Here is a 16940-nt window from a genome sequence, read left to right on the forward strand (position 1 = left end):
TTATCCAAGGACTGTTTAAATACCCCAAATGTGGCTGAGTTAACTATACTGGCAGGCAGGGCGTTCCACGCCCTTACCACTCTGAGTAATGACCCTGCCTCTGACATCTGTTTTAAATCTATCATCCCTCAATTTGTAGCTATGCCCCCTCGTACAAGCTGACGTCATCATCCTCAGAAAAAGACTCTCACTGTCCACCCTATCTAACCCTCTGATCATCTTGCATGTCTCTATTAAATCCCCTCTTAGCCTCCTTCTCTCCGATGAGAACAGACCCAAGTCCCTCAGCCTTTCTTCATAGGGCCTTCACTCCAGACCAGGCAACATCCTGGTAAATCTCCTGTGCACCTTTTCCAATGCTTCCACATCCTTCCTGTAATGGGGTGACCAGAACTGTACACAATATTCCAAATGAGGCCATACTAGCCCTGATTGATCCACTTTCTCTTCATACTTCAGTGTTGCCATCCCAGAAATCAGTCTGGTAAATCTTTGTTGCACTCAATCCATAGTTCAGGCATCTTGCCTCACATAAGGAGACCAGACCAGCACATAGTACTAAGGGGTGATCTTACCAAGGCCCTGTACAATTTCAGCAAGACATCCCTGCTCTGGAATGTGAATCCTGTTGTTATGAGGACCAATATAGCATTTACCTTCTTCACTACCTCCTGCACCTAGATGCATACTTCCAACAACTGGTATACAAGGATATCCAGGTCTCATTGCAACCCACACCCCCATATTTGTCAATCTATCAGCATTCATATAATGAGCTGCCTTCCTGTTTTTGCTATCGCAATGAATAAGCTTATATTTATCCAGGTTTTGCTGCATCTGCCATGTATTTGACCATTCACAACTTGTTCAAATCACACTGAAGTATCTCTGCGTTTTCCTTAGAACTCACTCTCCCAACTGGCATTGTGCCATCTGTAAACAGATATTACATTTGGTTCACACATCTAAATCATGAACATATATTGTGAAGATGAGGCTGAAGCAGTACCCCAGTATTTCACTACCTGCCACTCAGTGAAAGATCCTTTTATTCCCAATTTCTGTTTTTTTGTCAACCAGTTCTCTATCACTGTCATTACACTGCCCCTAGACCCACGCGCTTTAATTTCACTCATCTCTTAAGTGGGAAAAGCCTTCTGAATGTTCAACTAAACCACATCCACTGACTTCTATTTATCAACTCTGCTGGTTACATCCTTGAAAATTCCAGGATAATCTATGTGTAAAAATCAGAGTTTTCCATTCTTGAGTACCCCATTCAGCCACTAATTGGAACACTCCTTTATTTACCCCAACACAAAGTGTCTAGTTTTACATGCCCATTTCTTAGCTGCTTCTCTCTCTTCCTCACACAGCTCCTGTTCAGACTGTATCTCCCACTCCCCACTCTGGACTGCCCCTCTCTCTCACCCACATTTGTTCCCCTTCCTGACTGCTCAACTCTCTCTTTCTCTTTCTCTGTACCTGTCCTCTCTCTGTCTCTCTCTCTCTCTCTCTGTCTCTCTCTCTCTCTGTCTCTCTCTCTATCTCTCTCTCTCACCCACCCCCACCCCTGTATTTTAGATTCCTGTATGGGGAATGATGAGATGGGGTTTTGATCTGAAGCTGCGATAGTCGAATTTATTATATTTTTTCCATGTCCAGACATTTTATCTATTCAATTGTCCTTCTCAATCTTTTAATTTTAGGCAACTATTCTGCAGAGTAAACTGAATCAAATATTTGAGATAACCATAAGGTAAGTCATGCTGAGCCTTAGTTCTTTATTCCCACGCTGAATAAAAATAATATGTTCATGTTTATTAGCAAAGCAAATTTATTGCCCATTATTGATTATCCCGAAAATCTGGTGATGGGTCATTTTATTGGATGGCAGTTTGATAGAATTAACTATTGTCCCAGCCTCTTTGTGTCAGTTGTGTTTATTTAGTGTAAACCTGGCTGAGTGAAATTTCCTTCTCTGAAGCACATTAATGAACCATTTAGACTTTTTAAAATAAACATCCAGTGCCCTCTTGAGTACCTTATAGAAGTTGTTTCCACCACACCTTCAGAAAATAAATTCCAAACCCTAACTATTCATTGTGTGAAAGAGTCAAATCGCTTTACAGCTGTGCCCTCTGGTTTTGATCCGTTTATAAGTATGATGTGGAGGTGCTGGTGTTGGACTGAGGTGGACAAGGTCAAAAATCACACAACACCAGGCTATAGTCCAACAGGTTTATTTGAAGACACAAGCTTTCAGGGCCTCACTCCTTCTTTGGCTGTCAGTGAGAGAGGTAGCATCGGACACAGAACTGATAAGCAATAAGAGCAAAGGGTCATAAAACTAATGTGGTGTTGAACAAACCGAAGACGGCTGTGAAAACGTTAATCAGTTAGAAAGGATTAATATGCAAATTCCTGAATTTCTAGTGAAACTAGAGAAAGGGTTGGCCCACTCAAGGAGAAAGGAGGGAATTTATGCGAGGAGTCAGAGAAAATGAGTGAGATTCTTAACAAGTACTTTGCGTCTGTATTCACTGAGGAGAGGGACGTGACGGATGTTGAGGTTAGGGATAGATGTTTGATTACTATAGGTCAAGTCGGCATAAGGCGGGGAGATGTGTTGGGTATTCTAAAAGGCATTAAGGTGGACAAGTCCCCAGGTCTAGATGGGTTCTATTCCAGGTTAGTGAGGGAAGCAAGACAAGAAATAGCCGGGGCCTTAACAGATATCTTTGCAGCATCCTGAAACCCGGGTGAGGTCCCGGAGGACTGGAGAATTGCTAATGTTGTCCCCTTGTTTAAGAAGGGTAACAAGAATAATCCAGGTAATTATAGACCGGTGAGCCTGACATCAGTGGTAGGGAAGCTGCTGGAGAAGGTACTGAGGGATAGGATCTATTTACATTTGGACCAAAATGGGCTTATTAGTGATCGGCAGCATGGTTTTGTGCAGGGAAGGTCATGTCTTACCAACTTGATAGAATTCTTTGAGGAAGTGACAAAGTTGATTAATGAGGGGAGGACTGCAGATGTCATATACTTGGACTTCAGTAAGGCGTTTGATAAGGTTCCCCATGGCAGGGTGTTGGAGAAAGTGAAGTCACATGAGGCCCAGGGTGTTCTAGCTAGATGGATAGAGAACTGGCTGGGCAACAGGAGACAGAGTTGTAGTGGAAGGGAGTTTCTCAAAATGGAGACCTGTGACCAGTGGTGTTCCACAGGGATCCGTGTTGGGACTACTGTTGTTTGTGATATACATAAATGATCTGGAGGAAGGTATAGATGGTCTGATTAGCAAGTTTGCAGATGACACTAAGATTGGTGGAGTAGCAGATAGTGAAGGAGACTGTCAGAGAATGCAGCAGAATACAGATAGATTGGAGAGTTGGACAGAGAAATGGCAGATGAAGTTCAATCCAGGCAAATGCGAAGTGATGCATTTTGGAAGATCCAATCCAAGAGCGAACTATGTGGTAAATGGGAAAGCCCTGGGGAAGATTGATGCACAGAGAGATTTGGGTGTTCAGGTCCATTATACCCTGAAGGTGGCAACACAGGTGGATAGAGTGGTCAAGAAGGCGTATGGCGTGCTTTCATTCATCGCTCGGGGTATTGACTACAAGACTTGGTGGGTCATGTTATAGTTGTATTGGACTTTGGTTCAACCACATTTGGAATACAGCGCACAGTTCTGGTCGCCACTTTACCAAAAGGATGTAGATGCTTTGGAGAGGGTGCAGAGGAGGTTCACTAGGATGTTGCCAGGTATGGAGGGCGCTAGCTATGAAAAGAGATTGGGTGGATTAGGATTATTTACAATAGAAAGTCGGGGGTTGAGGGGGAACCTGATTGAGGTCCACAAAATCATGAGAGGTAGAGACAAGGTGGATAGCAAGAAGCTTTTTCCCAGAGTGGGGGACTCAATTACGAGGGGTCATGATTTCAAGATGAGAGGGGAAAAGTTTAAGGGAGATATGCGTGGAAAGTTCTTTACGCAGAGGGTGGTGGGTGCCTGGACCGTGTTGCCAGCAGAGGTGGTAGAAGTGGGCATGATAGCATCATTTAAAGATGCATCTAGACAGTTACATGAATGGGCAGGGAGCAGAGGGATGCAGATCCTTGGAAAATAGGCGACAGGTTTAAAAAGAGGATCTGGATCGGAGCAGACCTGGAGGGCCGAAGAGCCTGTTCCTGTGCTATAATTTTCTTTGTTCTTTGATATCAGTGCTCGGAGATAGCGAAAGATTTTATCAGTTCCCTCAGTACACCAGAGGTGACATCCCACATCAGACAATGCATTTTATGTGTAAGGCCTTGTTTAGGATATGGCTGTATATCAACTTGGAGTCAGACTGGTTTTATTTCCAAAGTAGGAATTTATAAAATACCACATTAACTGTCTATACATTTGTGTGCTTTTTGAACAAAATAGAATGTATCCACAATTAGAAATCTGCAAATGCAAATTCACCCCCTAGATTTACATACGCGCGCACATGTGTGCACGCGTATAAGTGTGAATGTGTATGTGTGAGAGCATGTCTGTGCGTGTGTGTATGTGTGTGTTTGTGTGTGAGAGTGTGTGTGTATGAGTACGTGTGTGAGCATTTTTTTTATTCATTCAGGGGACAAGGCGAGGCAGCATTTATTACCCATCCATAATTGCCCAGAGGGCAGTTAAGTGCTATGGGTCTGGAGTCACATGTAGGCCAGGCCAGGTAAGAATGGCAGTTTCCCTCCCTAAAGGACATTAGTGGACCAGAAGGGTTTTTCTGACAATCAACAATGGCTTCATGGTCATCACGGTAAAATATGGTGGGGTCAACTGTTGTGCGACATGAACCCAAGATCCCAGTTGAGGTTGTCCTCATGGCTACCAGACTTGGCTATCAGCCTCACTCTGTTATAGCCAAGTTGACCCCACCACACTATACAGTCTCATACAAACACATTCTTACGCACGTACTCACACACTCACATAGACCTCTTTCATACACACACTCTCTCACGCACATTCACACAAATACATGTACACACACACTTTCTCTCTCTCTCTCTCTCTCTCTGTCTCTCTCTCTCTCCCCCTCTCACTCTCTCTCTCTCTGTCTCATGCACATACATATAAATCTAGGGGGTGAGCTTGCATTTGCAGATTTGAAATTGCAGATACATGCTATTTTGTTTGAAAAGCACAAAATTTGTTTCTCCCTTTCCCCTTAATCCATATCTTTCATGATTTCAAAAATTTATGTCAAATCTCATTTTAGCCTTTTCCTTGTAAAGGAAAATAATCCCACATCTCGATCTTTGCTCATAACTGAAGTGTCCCAATACTGGAGCCATTCTCATAGGGCTCTCCTGCATTGTCTCCAAATGCATTCACACCCTTCCAGTCATATAACTCCCAGAACTGTACACACCATTTCAGCTGAGGCCTAGCCAATGTCTTACGTAAGTTCATTATAACCTAACTGCTCTTGAACTCTCTGTCTCTATTTATGAAACTCAGAGTACTGATGCTTTGTCTCTACCCACCTTGCCACCTTTAATGACTTGTATACATCTCCACCCAGACCTTCCTGGTCCTCTGTACCTTTTGGAATACGTTTTATACTGTCTCTCCATGTTGCTTCTGCCAAAATACATTCCCTCATTTCTCCATATTGGACTCCATCTGCCGTCTATCTGCCTACTCCACCAACTTATCAATGCTCTTTTGAAGTTGTTGAACCATCCTCCCCACAATTAAAAATTCTGTTCTCATCCGCAAACTTTGAAATTGTTCCCTTCACACACAGATCTAGATCTTAAGGACACATTAGGTTCCCAATACCGGACCCTGGGAAGCTCCACTACAAATTTTCTTCCAGATCAAAAAATACCCATTGCTCTCTGTTTCCATTGGGTGGCAAATTTTGCATCCATGTTATGACTGACCGTTCTTTCCATGACGTATAAATTACCTTACAAGTCTTTGTAAGTCACTATATCAATACCTTCTGAAAGTCCATGTACATCTCATCATTGGCATTACTGTCATCAATCCTCTCTGTTAACCCATTTAAAAAAACTCAAAGATAGTTAGATATGATATTCCCCTAACAAATCCATCCTAACATGGAGACATACAGAATGGGAAACGGACGCTTCAGTCCATTTGGTCCATGCCAACCATGTTCCCAAACTAAATTAGTCCCACTTGCCTGCATTTGGCCCATTTCCCTCCAAGCCTTTCCTATTCATCTACTTATCCAAATGCCTTTTAAATATTGTAACTGTACTTCCAACCACCACTTCCTCTGGCAGTTCATTCTACACACTAACCACTGTGTAAAAATAGTTGCCTGTCATGTTTGTTTTGCTTTTGAAAGGGTGCAGATAAGGCTACAGGGATGGTGCAGGAGGGAGGGTTTTGGATTCTTGGATAATTGGGTCTCTTTCTGGGGTAGGTGGGACCTCTACAAGCAAGGTGGTCTTCACCTGAACCAGAGGGGTACCGATATCCTGGGGGGGGGGGAAATTTGCTAAGGCTATTCGGGTGGGTTTAAACTAATTCAGCAAAGGGATGGGAACCAAAATTGTAGTTCGACTATAGGAAAGGTTGAGAGTAGGGTGGTCCGAAATAAAGTTTCAGGGAAGCAAGATGGCACCGGCAAGCAAGAAGTTGGATTGAAGTGTGTCTACTTCAATGCCAGGAGCGTCCGGAATAAGGTGGGTGAACTTGCAGCATGGGTTAATACCTGGAACTTCGATGTTGTGGCCATTTCGGAGACATGGATAGCGCAGGGACAGGAATGGTTGTTGCAGGTTCCGGGATTTAGATGTTTCAGTAAGAACAGAGAAGATGGTAAAAGGGGCGGAGGTGTGGCATTGTTGGTCAAGGACAGTATGACAGTTGCAGAAAGGATGTTTGGGAACTCGTCAACTGAGGTAGTATGGGCTGAGGTTAGAAACAGGAAAGGAGAGGTCACCCTGTTGGGAGTTTTCTATAGGCCTCCGAATAGTTCCAGAGATGTAGAGGAAAAGGTTAGCAAAGATGAGTGTCGATAGGAGTGAGAGCGACAGGGTAGTTGTCATGGGGGACTTCAACTTTTCAAATATTGACTGGGAACACTATAGTTCGAGTACTATAGATGGGTCAGTTTTTGCCCAGAGTGTGCAGGAGGGCTTCCTGACACAGTATGTAGATAGGCCAACAAGGGGCGAAGCCACATTAGATTTGGTACTGGGTAATGAGCCCGGCCAGGTGTTAGATTTGGAAGTAGGTGAGCACTTTGGTGATAGCGATCACAATTCTGTTATGTTTACTTTAGTGATGGAAAGGTATAGGTGTATACAACTGGGCAAGAGTTATAGGTGGGGGAAAGGCAATTACGATGAGATTAGGCAAGAATTTAGGGAGCATAGGATGGGGAAGGAAACTGCAGGGGATGGGCACATTAGAAATGTGGAGCTTATTCAAGGAAAAGCTCCTATGTGTCCTAGACAAATATGTACCTGTCAGGCAGGGAGGAAGCTGAAGAGTGCGGGAGCCGTGGTTTACGAACGAGGTAGAATCTCTGGTCAAGAGGAAGAAGAAGGCTTATGTTAGGATGAGATGGGAAGGCTCAGTTAGGGCACTTGAGGGCTACGAGGAAGCCAGGAAAGACCTAAAGAGAGAGTTCAGAAGAGCCAGGAGGAGACATGAGAAGTTTTTGGTGGATAGGATCAGGATAAACTCTAAGGCTTTCTAGAAGGAATAAAAGAATGACAAAAGTAAGATTAGACCCAATCACGGATAGTAGTGGTAAGTTGTGTGTGGAGTCAGATGAGATAGGGGTAGCGCTAAATGAATATTTTTCAACAGTATTCACTCTAGAAAATGACAATGTTGTCGAGGAGAATACTGAGATACAGGCTACTAGACTAGGTGGGATTGAGGTTCACAAGGAAGAGGTATTAGAAATCTTTCAGAAGGTGAAGATAGATAAGTCCCCTGGGCCGGATAGGATTTATCCTCAGATCCTCTGGGAAGCCAGGGAGGAGATTGCTGCGCCTTTGGCATTGATCTTTAACTCGTCGTTGTCTACAGGAATAGTGCCAGATGACTGGAGGAAAGCAAATGTGGTTCCCCTGTTCAAGAAGGGGAGTAGAGACAACCCTGGTAATTATAGACCAGTGAGCCTTACCACAGTTGTTGGTAAAGTGATGGAAAAGGTTACAAGGAATAGGATTTATAATCGTCTAGAAAAGAATAAATTGATTAGGGATAGTCAGCACGGTTTTGTGAAGGGAAGGTCGTGCCTCACAAACCTTCTTGAGTTCTTTGAGAAGGTGACCAAACAGGTAGATGAGAGTAAACCGGTTGATGTGGTGTATATGGATTTCAGCAAGGCATTTGATAAGGTTCCCCACAATAGGCTATTGTACAAAATGCGGAGGAATGGGATTGTGGGAGATATAGCAGTTTGGGTTGGAAATTGGCTTGCTGAAAGAAGACAGAGGGTGGTAGTTGATGGGAAATGTTCATCCTGGAGACCAGTTACTAGTGGTGTACCAGAAGGGTCGGTGTTGGGTCCATGGCTGTTTGCCATTTTTATAAATGACCTGGATGAGGGCATAGAAGGATGGGTTAGTAAATTTGCAGACGACACTAAGGTTGGTGGAGTTGTGGACAGTGACGAAGGATGCTGTAGGTTGCAAAGAGACATAGATAAACTGCAGAGCTGGGCTGAGAGGTGGCAAATGGAGTTTAATGCAGAAAAGTGTGAGATGATGCACTTCTGTAGGAGTAACCGGAAGGCAAAATACAGGGCTAATGGTAAGATTCTTATCGGTGTAGATGAGCAGAGAGATCTCGGTGTCCATGTACACAGATCCTTGAAAGTTGCCACCCAGGTTGACAGGGCTGTTCAGAAGGCATACAGTGTTTTAGCTTTTATTAATAGAGGGATCGAGTTCCGGAACCAAGAGGTTATGGTGAAGCTGTACAAAACTCTGGTGCGGCCGCACTTGGAGTATTGTGTACAGTTCTGGTCACCGCATTATAAGAAGAATGTGGAAACTTTGGAAAGGGTGCAGAGGAGGTTTCCTAGGATGTTGCTTGGTCTGGAGGGAAGGTCTTACGAGGAAAGGCTGAGGGACTTGAGGCTGTTTTCATTAGAGAGAAGAAGGTTGAGAGGTGACTTAATTGAAACATATAAAATAATCAGAGGGTTAGATAGGGTGGATAGGAAGAGCCTTTTTCCTAGGATGGTGACGGCGAGCACGAGGGGGCATAGCTTTAAATTGAGGGGTGAAAGATATAGGACAGATGTCAGAGGTGGTTTCTTTACTCAGAGTAGTAAGGAAATGGAACGCTTTGCCTACAACAGTAGTAGATTCGCCAACTTTAAGTACGTTTAAGTCGTCATTGGACAAGCATATGGACGTACATGGAATAGTGTAGGTTAGATGGGCTTGAGATTGGTATGACAGGTCGGCACAACATCGAGGGCCGAAGGTCCTGTACTGTGCTGTAATTTTCTATGTTGTATGACTCAGTGGTTAGTATTGCTGCCTCACAGTACCAGGGACCCAGGTTTGAGTCTGCCTTCGGGGTGACTGTCTGTGTGAAATTTGCATATTCTTCCCACGTCTGCATGGGTTTCCTCTAGGTGCTCCAGTTCCCTCTCAGTACAAAAATGTGCCGATTAGGTGGAGTGGCCATACTAAACTGCCCCTTGGTGTCCAGGAATGGGCAGGCTAGATGAGTTAGCGAAGAGAAATGCAGGTTTATAGGGATAGGGTAAGGGACTGAGTCTGGGTGGGAATCTCTTCAGAGGTCTGGTGTCGAGTCGATGGTCTGAATTTCCTGCTTCGACACTGTAGGGATTCTGTGATTTCATGATCTATGATAAGGTAGGATCAATTAAATCCAAAGCAGGTTGACAGCCTGGATCCAAAACTGGCTTGGAAATACAAGGCAAAGTGTGGTGGTGAAGCGCTCTTTTTATGATTGGAAGCCTGTGACTAGCAGTGTATCGCAGTGATCCGTGCTGGGACCCTTGCTGTTTGTTATATACATTAATAACCTGGATGTGAGTGTAAAGGGTATAATTAGCAAGTTTTTAGATGACATGAAAATTGGTGGTTGTATTGACAGTGAGGAGGATGGTCTCAGGCTACAGTCTGATATTAATCAGCTGGTAAATTGGGCAGAGCAATGGTAGATGGAATTTAATCCTGAGAAGTGTGAGGTGTTGTATTTTGGGAGGTTTAACAAGGGAAAGATTTACACAATGAATGATATGTCCGAAGGGAGTACTGAGGGTCAAAGAGTACTGGTCCATCAATCCTTGAATGTATCAGCACTGGTAGAATGGGTGATGAAGAAGACATATGGAGTGCTTGACTTCAATAGCCAGGGTGTAGAATATGGGAGCAAGGAAGTCTTGTTACAACTTTATAAAACATTGGTTAGGCCAGAGGTGGAATATTGTGTGCAGTTCTGGTTCATCATGCTATCAGAGTGATATGTTGCCCTGGAGAGGATACGGAGGCAATTCACCAAGTTGTGCTTGAAATTAAAAGTCTCAGTTATGATGAGAGATTTGTTAGGCTGGGTTTGAACTGAGAAAAAAAATCACTCAAAACGTGGTAGATATATGAAATGCACTGCCTGAGAGGGTGGTGAAGGCAGGTACTCTCACAACATTTAAGAAGAATCTGTATGAGCACTTAAAATGCCAGGGCATAGTAAGCTATGTATTATGTGCTGGTAAATAGAGTTAGTGTAGTTTGGCCTTTGTTGGTCGGCGTAGATATGGTGGGCCAAATGGCCCGCTTCTATGCTTTATGACTGAAACTAAAATCAAATTCACCGAGTCTCCTGGTTAGATTTGCATTGAATTCTCTGGAATAGTCATCTAGTATCATAACTAACGTGTTAATGGGTGAGAAAACAAGTTACTGAAACTATTTAAGATAATAAAATGTGAGGCTGGATGAACACAGCTGGCCAAGCAGCATCTCAGGAGCACAAAAGCTGATGTTTCGGGCCTAGACCCTTCATCAGAGAGGGGGATGGGGAGAGGGTTCTGGAATAAATAGGGAGAGAGGGGGAGGCGGACCGAGGATGGAGAGAAAAGAAGATAGGTGGAGAGAGTATAGGTGGGGAGGTATGGAGGGGATAGGTCAGTCCAGGGAAGACGAACAGGTGAAGGAGGTGGGATGAGGTTAGTAGGTAGATGAGGGTGCGGCTTGGGGTGGGAGGAAGGGATGGGTGCGAGGAAGAACAGGTTAGGGAGGCAGAGACAGGTTGGACTGGTTTTGGGATGCAGTGGGTGGAGGGGAAGAGCTGGGCTGGTTGTGTGGTGCAGTGGGGAGGGGACGAACTGGGCTGGTTTAGGGATGCAGTTGGGGAAGGGGAGATTTTGAAACTGGTGAAGTCCACATTGATACCATTAGGCTGCAGGGTTCCCAGGCGGAATATGAGTTGCTGTTCCTGCAACCTTCGGGTGGCATCATTGTGGCAGTGCAGGAGGCCCATGATGGACATGTCATCTAGAGAATGGGAGGAGGAGTGGAAATGGTTTGCAACTGGGAGGTGCAGTTGTTTGTTGCGAACTGAGCGGAGGTGTTCTGCAAAGCGGTCTCCAAGCCTCCGCTTGGTTTCCCCAATGTAGAGGAAGCCACACCGGGTACAGTGGATGCAGTATACCACATTGGCAGATGTGCAGGTGAACCTCTGCTTAATGTGGAATGTCATCTTGGGGCCTGGGATAGGGGTGAGGGAGGAGGTGTGGGGGCAAGTGTAGCATTTCCTGCGGTTGCAGGGGAAGGTGCCGGGTGTGGTGGGGTTGGAGGGCAGTGTGGAGCGAACAAGGGAGTCACGGAGAGAGTGGTCTCTCCGGAAAGCAGACAGGGGTGGGGATGGAAAAATGTCGTGGGTGGTGGGGTCGGATTGTAGATGGCGGAAGTGTCGGAGGATGTTGCGTTGTATCCGGAGGTTCCCACTTCCTACAGACTAAGGGGGTGGCCATGGGCACCCGCATGGGCCCCAGCTATGCCTGCCTCTTTGTAGGTTACGTAGAACAGTCCCTCTTCCAAACCTACACAGGCCCCAAACCCCACCTCTTCCTCCGGTACATTGATGACTGTATCAGCGCCGCCTCTTGCTCCCCAGAGGAGCTCGAACAGTTCATCCACTTCAGCAACACCTTCCACCCCAACCTTCAGTTCACCTGGGCCATCTCCAGCACATCCCTCACCTTCCTGGACCTCTCAGTCTCCATCTCAGGCAACCAGCTTGTAACTGATGTCCATTTCAAGCCTACCGACTCCCACAGCTACCTAGAATACACCTCCTCCCACCCACCCTCCTGCAAAAATTCCATCCCCTATTCCCAATTCCTCCGCCTCCGCCGCATCTGCTCCCACGATAAGACATTCCACTCCCGCACATCCCAGATGTCCAAGTTCTTCAAGGACCGCAACTTTCCCCCCACAGTGATCGAGAACGCCCTTGACCGCGTCTCCCGTATTTCCCGCAACACATCCCTCACACCCCGCCCCCGCCACAACCGCCCAAAGAGGATCCCCCTCGTTCTCACACACCACCCTACCAACCTCCGGATACAACGCATCATCCTCCGACACTGCCGCCATCTACAATCCGACCCCACCACCCACGACATTTTTCCATCCCCACCCCTGTCTGCTTTCCGGAGAGACCACTCTCTCCGTGACTCCCTTGTTCGCTCCACACTGCCCTCGAACCCCACCACACCCGACACCTTCCCCTGCAACCGCAGGAAATGCTACACTTGCCCCCACACCTCCTCCCTCACCCCTATCCCAGGCCCCAAGATGACATTCCACATTAAGCAGAGGTTCACCTGCACATCTGCCAATGTGGTATACTGCATCCACTGTACCCGGTGTGGCTTCCTCTACATTGGGGAAACCAAGCGGAGGCTTGGAGACCGCTTTGCAGAACACCTCCGCTCAGTTCGCAACAAACAACTGCACCTCCCAGTCGCAAACCATTTCCACTCCCCCTCCCATTCTTTAGCTGACATGTCCATCATGGGCCTCCTGCAGTGCCACAATGATGCCACCCGAAGGTTGCAGGAACAGCAACTCATATTCCGCTTGGGAACCCTACAGCCTAATGGTATCAATGTGGACTTCACCAGTTTCAAAATCTCCCCTCCACCCACTGCATCCGAAAACCAGTCCAACCTGTCTCTGCCTCCCTAACCTGTTCTTCCTCGCACCCATCCCTTCCTCCCACCCCAAGCCGCACCCCCATCTACCTACTAACCTCATCCCACCTCCTTGACCTGTCCGTCTTCCCTGGACTGACCTATCCCCTCCCTACCTCCCCACCTATACTCTCTCCACCTATCTTCTTTTCTCTCCATCCTCGGTCCGCCTCTCCCTCTCTCCCTATTTATTCCAGAACCCTCACCCCATCCCCCTCTCTGATGAAGGGTCTAGGCCCGAAACGTCAGCTTTTGTACTCCTGAGATGCTGCTTGGCCTGCTGTGTTCATCCAGCCTCACATTTTATTATCTTGGATTCTCTAGCATCTGCAGTTCCCCTTATCACTGAAACTATTTAAACCAATTGTAGGTGAAGTGAAATGAAGTGAGAGAAGGAAAGAATGCTTCAAGGTCAGAAAAGAGATAGAGATTGAATCGTTTGAGATCTAATCTTTTGCGAAAAATAACTCAAATAATTGTTCACAGAGTTGTGGTGGATAAATCCAAGGAGAAATTTCTCTCTCAGAAGTGTCTAAAGAGCTGGTATTAAAGTTAATTCATATGTGAATAAATTCAATGGAATATGATAGAAAAACAGGAATGGATAGACTTCATTAAAATTGGATTATGTGGTAGCATCCTTGTCTGTATGCAACTTGAGCACACAATCGAGGCTGATTACACCAGTGCAACGCAGAGGAAGTGCAGCAGTGTCAAAAATGCTACATTTTGAGTAAGATGTAAACCAGTTAAGTAACATACAAGATCCCGTGCTAGTGTTCAGAGATAGGTAGGGAGTTCTTAATGTCTTGCTTTATAGCATCAGAACTGATAGACTGCTCATCAAAGTTTGTCATTGGAATAGTTTCTGCTGCAACTAACTACAAAATAACAAAAGGTGCACTTGCAGAGTGCTGCGATATGAATAATGTATATACTTCCTTTTCTCCTTCATTTCTTTTTCCTTCAATGCTATCAATCCACTTTTTCCATATAGCCATAAGACCATAAGATATAGGAGCAGGATTAGGCCATTTGGCGCACCAAGTCCATTCCATCATTCATGATATTTTTCTCAACCCCATTCCCCTGCCTTCTCTCTGTAACTCTTGATCCCATTACTAATCAAAGAACCTATCCATCTCAGCCCTAAATACACTTAATGACTTAACCTCCACAGCCTTCTGCAGCAAAGTCTTCTACAGATTCATTACATTCTGGCTGATGAAATTCCTCCTCAGGTTAGTTCTGCACTGTTAGTGTAGGTTAGTTATACACTGAAGCTGTGCTATTGCGTCCTCGTCTCCTCTACTAGTGGAAACATTTTCTCCATGTCCAATCTATAGACGCCTCTCAGTATTTTGCAAGTTTCAATGAATCCCTACCCCTCACTCTTCTAAACTCACTTAAGTACAAACCCAGAGCCCTTGACTACTACTCTTATGACAAGCCCTTCATCTGTGCAATTATTCTTGTAACCCATCGAAGGCCAACACATCATTTCTTAAATACGGAGCCCTGAACTGCTCACAGTTTTCCAAATGATGCCTGACCAGGGTCTTATACATCCTTAGTGTTGCATCTCTGCTCTTGTATTCTACCCCTTTTGAAATGAATGCCAACTTTGCATTTACCTTTTGAACTGCCAACTTAACCTACATGTTAACCTTAAGAAAATCTTGAATGAAGACTCCTATGTCCCTTTGTGTTTCCAATTTCTGAAGGCTTTCCTCTTCTAAAAATGGTCAATGCATCTATTCTTGCCACCAAAGTGCATAAGCTCACACTTTCACACATTGTATTTCATCTGCCACTTCCATCTGCCATATCACTCAATCTCACCTACCCATCTTCTCAATCTATCTCTTAATCTGCCAAATCCTCTTCTCAACAACAGCAAGAATTTGTTGAATGTAAGAGATCCAGAAGCTAGACAAAAGTTATGCATATTATCAAAGGTAATCAGTTCCCGAGCGCAGGTAGTTCTTACCTTCCACCAACTGTAGTCGCTACAGATGGCTTATGATTCCTGTTCTCCCTATGTTTCTTTGAAGTGTGTGCAACAAACTTCTCTGAGTCTGCTTGTTTTATTCCCTGTAGCCAGGATCTCTTCCTGTGTTGCTAAGATATAATCTTTGCAAAGATTAATTCATCAATTTTGGTCACAAACCAGCAAATCTCAACATATAGACAACCAGGCCATGCACTCAGTTCTAATTGACTCAAGCCAGATGTGCCACTCCCACATATCAGAAAGTTCTTAGTTAGTTATGAAAAATATTAAAGGGAATTCATAATCCATAAAGTATAAGCAAATGCTTCATTTTTCCATGCAGGAAATTTCTGCTGTTTCAGTTTTGAATGGTAGACAAGTTAGTTAAGAGATCGTGGAAGAAGCAAGAGAAATGATGCCGATTTAGAGTTGGGTATCATCAATCTACATGTGGAAGCTCAAACATTGTTTTTGGATGCTGTTGCCAAAAGGTATCATGTAAGTGAGAAACAGAAAGGGAACATCACAGAAAATAAATAATAGTGCGAGCAGGAAGCTAAGCCATTGACTCGCTTCTTACAATGGGATATTTATGAATGGAATTGATGGAGTACAGTCCAACTGCATAGGGTGCCATACAGCTCAATGACTCTGTGACAAAAACAGACCCTTTGGTCCAATTCACCCATGCTGACCAGATGCCCTAAATTAACACAGTCCCTTTTGCCAGCATTTGGCCCATATCCCTCTAAACCTGACCTATTCATATCCCCATCCAGATGCCTTTTAAATGTTGTAATTGTACCAGCCTCCACCACTTCCTCTGGCAGATAATTCCGTACACACACCACCCTCTGCGTGAGAAGGTTGCCCCTTAAGTCCCATTTAAATCTGTCCCCTCTCACTTTAAACCTATGGCCTCTTGTTTTGGACTCCTTCACCCAGGGGAAAAGATCTTATCTATTCAAACTATCCTGTCCCACATGATTTTATAAACCTCTATAACATCACCCCTCAACCCGTGATGCTCAGGGAAAATAGGCCCAACCTATTCAACCTCTCCCTATAGGTCTACCCCTCCAATCCTGGCAACATCATTGTAAATCTTTTCTGAACCTTTTCAAGTTTCACGATATCAATCCTACAGCAGAGAGACAAAAATTGCACTCAGCATTCCAAAAGTGGCCTAATCAATGTGCTGTACAGCTGCAACATGGCCTCCCAACTCCTATACTCAATGCACTGGCTAATAAAGGCAAGCATTCCAAATGCCGCCTTCGCTGTCCTGTCTACCTGCGGCTCCACTTTCAAGGAAATGTGAACCTGCTCTTCAAGGTTTCTTTGTTCAGCAACACTCACCAGGACCTTACCATTAAGTGTATAAATCCTTCCCAGATTAGCCTTTCTAAAGTAGCGCACCTCAGATTTATCTAAATTAAACTCCATCTACCAACCCTGTGCTGATTGGCCCTTCTGGTCAAAGTCCTGTTGTACTCACATATCCTTTTTCGCTGTCTACTATACCTCCAATTTTAGTGACATCTGCAAACCTTCTAACCATACCTCCTATGTTTACATCCAAATCATTTACATAAATGAAAAAAAGAAATGGACCCAGTACCCAGTACTGATCCTTGAGGCACACCACTGATCACAGGCGTCCAGTCTGAAAGGCATCCCTCTACCACGACCCTCTGTCTTCTATCTACGAG

General features: G+C 44.9%; 1 protein-coding gene across 12 annotated transcripts in view; it reads left to right on the forward strand.

The window, feature by feature from the left end:
• Positions 1 to 16940, forward strand: part of LOC125454981 (protein EFR3 homolog B-like) — a 151043-nt gene that overhangs the window by 127225 nt on the left and 6878 nt on the right. For 2 of the 12 annotated variants that reach the window (XM_048536403.2, XM_048536405.2), the window contains exon 22: positions 1710 to 1759. The exons of the other annotated variants lie outside the window; for them this stretch is intronic. In XM_048536403.2, the coding sequence (XP_048392360.1) occupies positions 1710 to 1759 (50 nt within the window). The remainder of the gene's footprint in view (positions 1 to 1709; positions 1760 to 16940) is intronic. 12 annotated transcript variants of the gene reach the window in all.

The sequence above is a fragment of the Stegostoma tigrinum genome, chromosome 9 (genome assembly GCF_030684315.1).
Source record: "Stegostoma tigrinum isolate sSteTig4 chromosome 9, sSteTig4.hap1, whole genome shotgun sequence".
NCBI classification, from domain to species: Eukaryota; Metazoa; Chordata; class Chondrichthyes; order Orectolobiformes; family Stegostomatidae; genus Stegostoma; species Stegostoma tigrinum.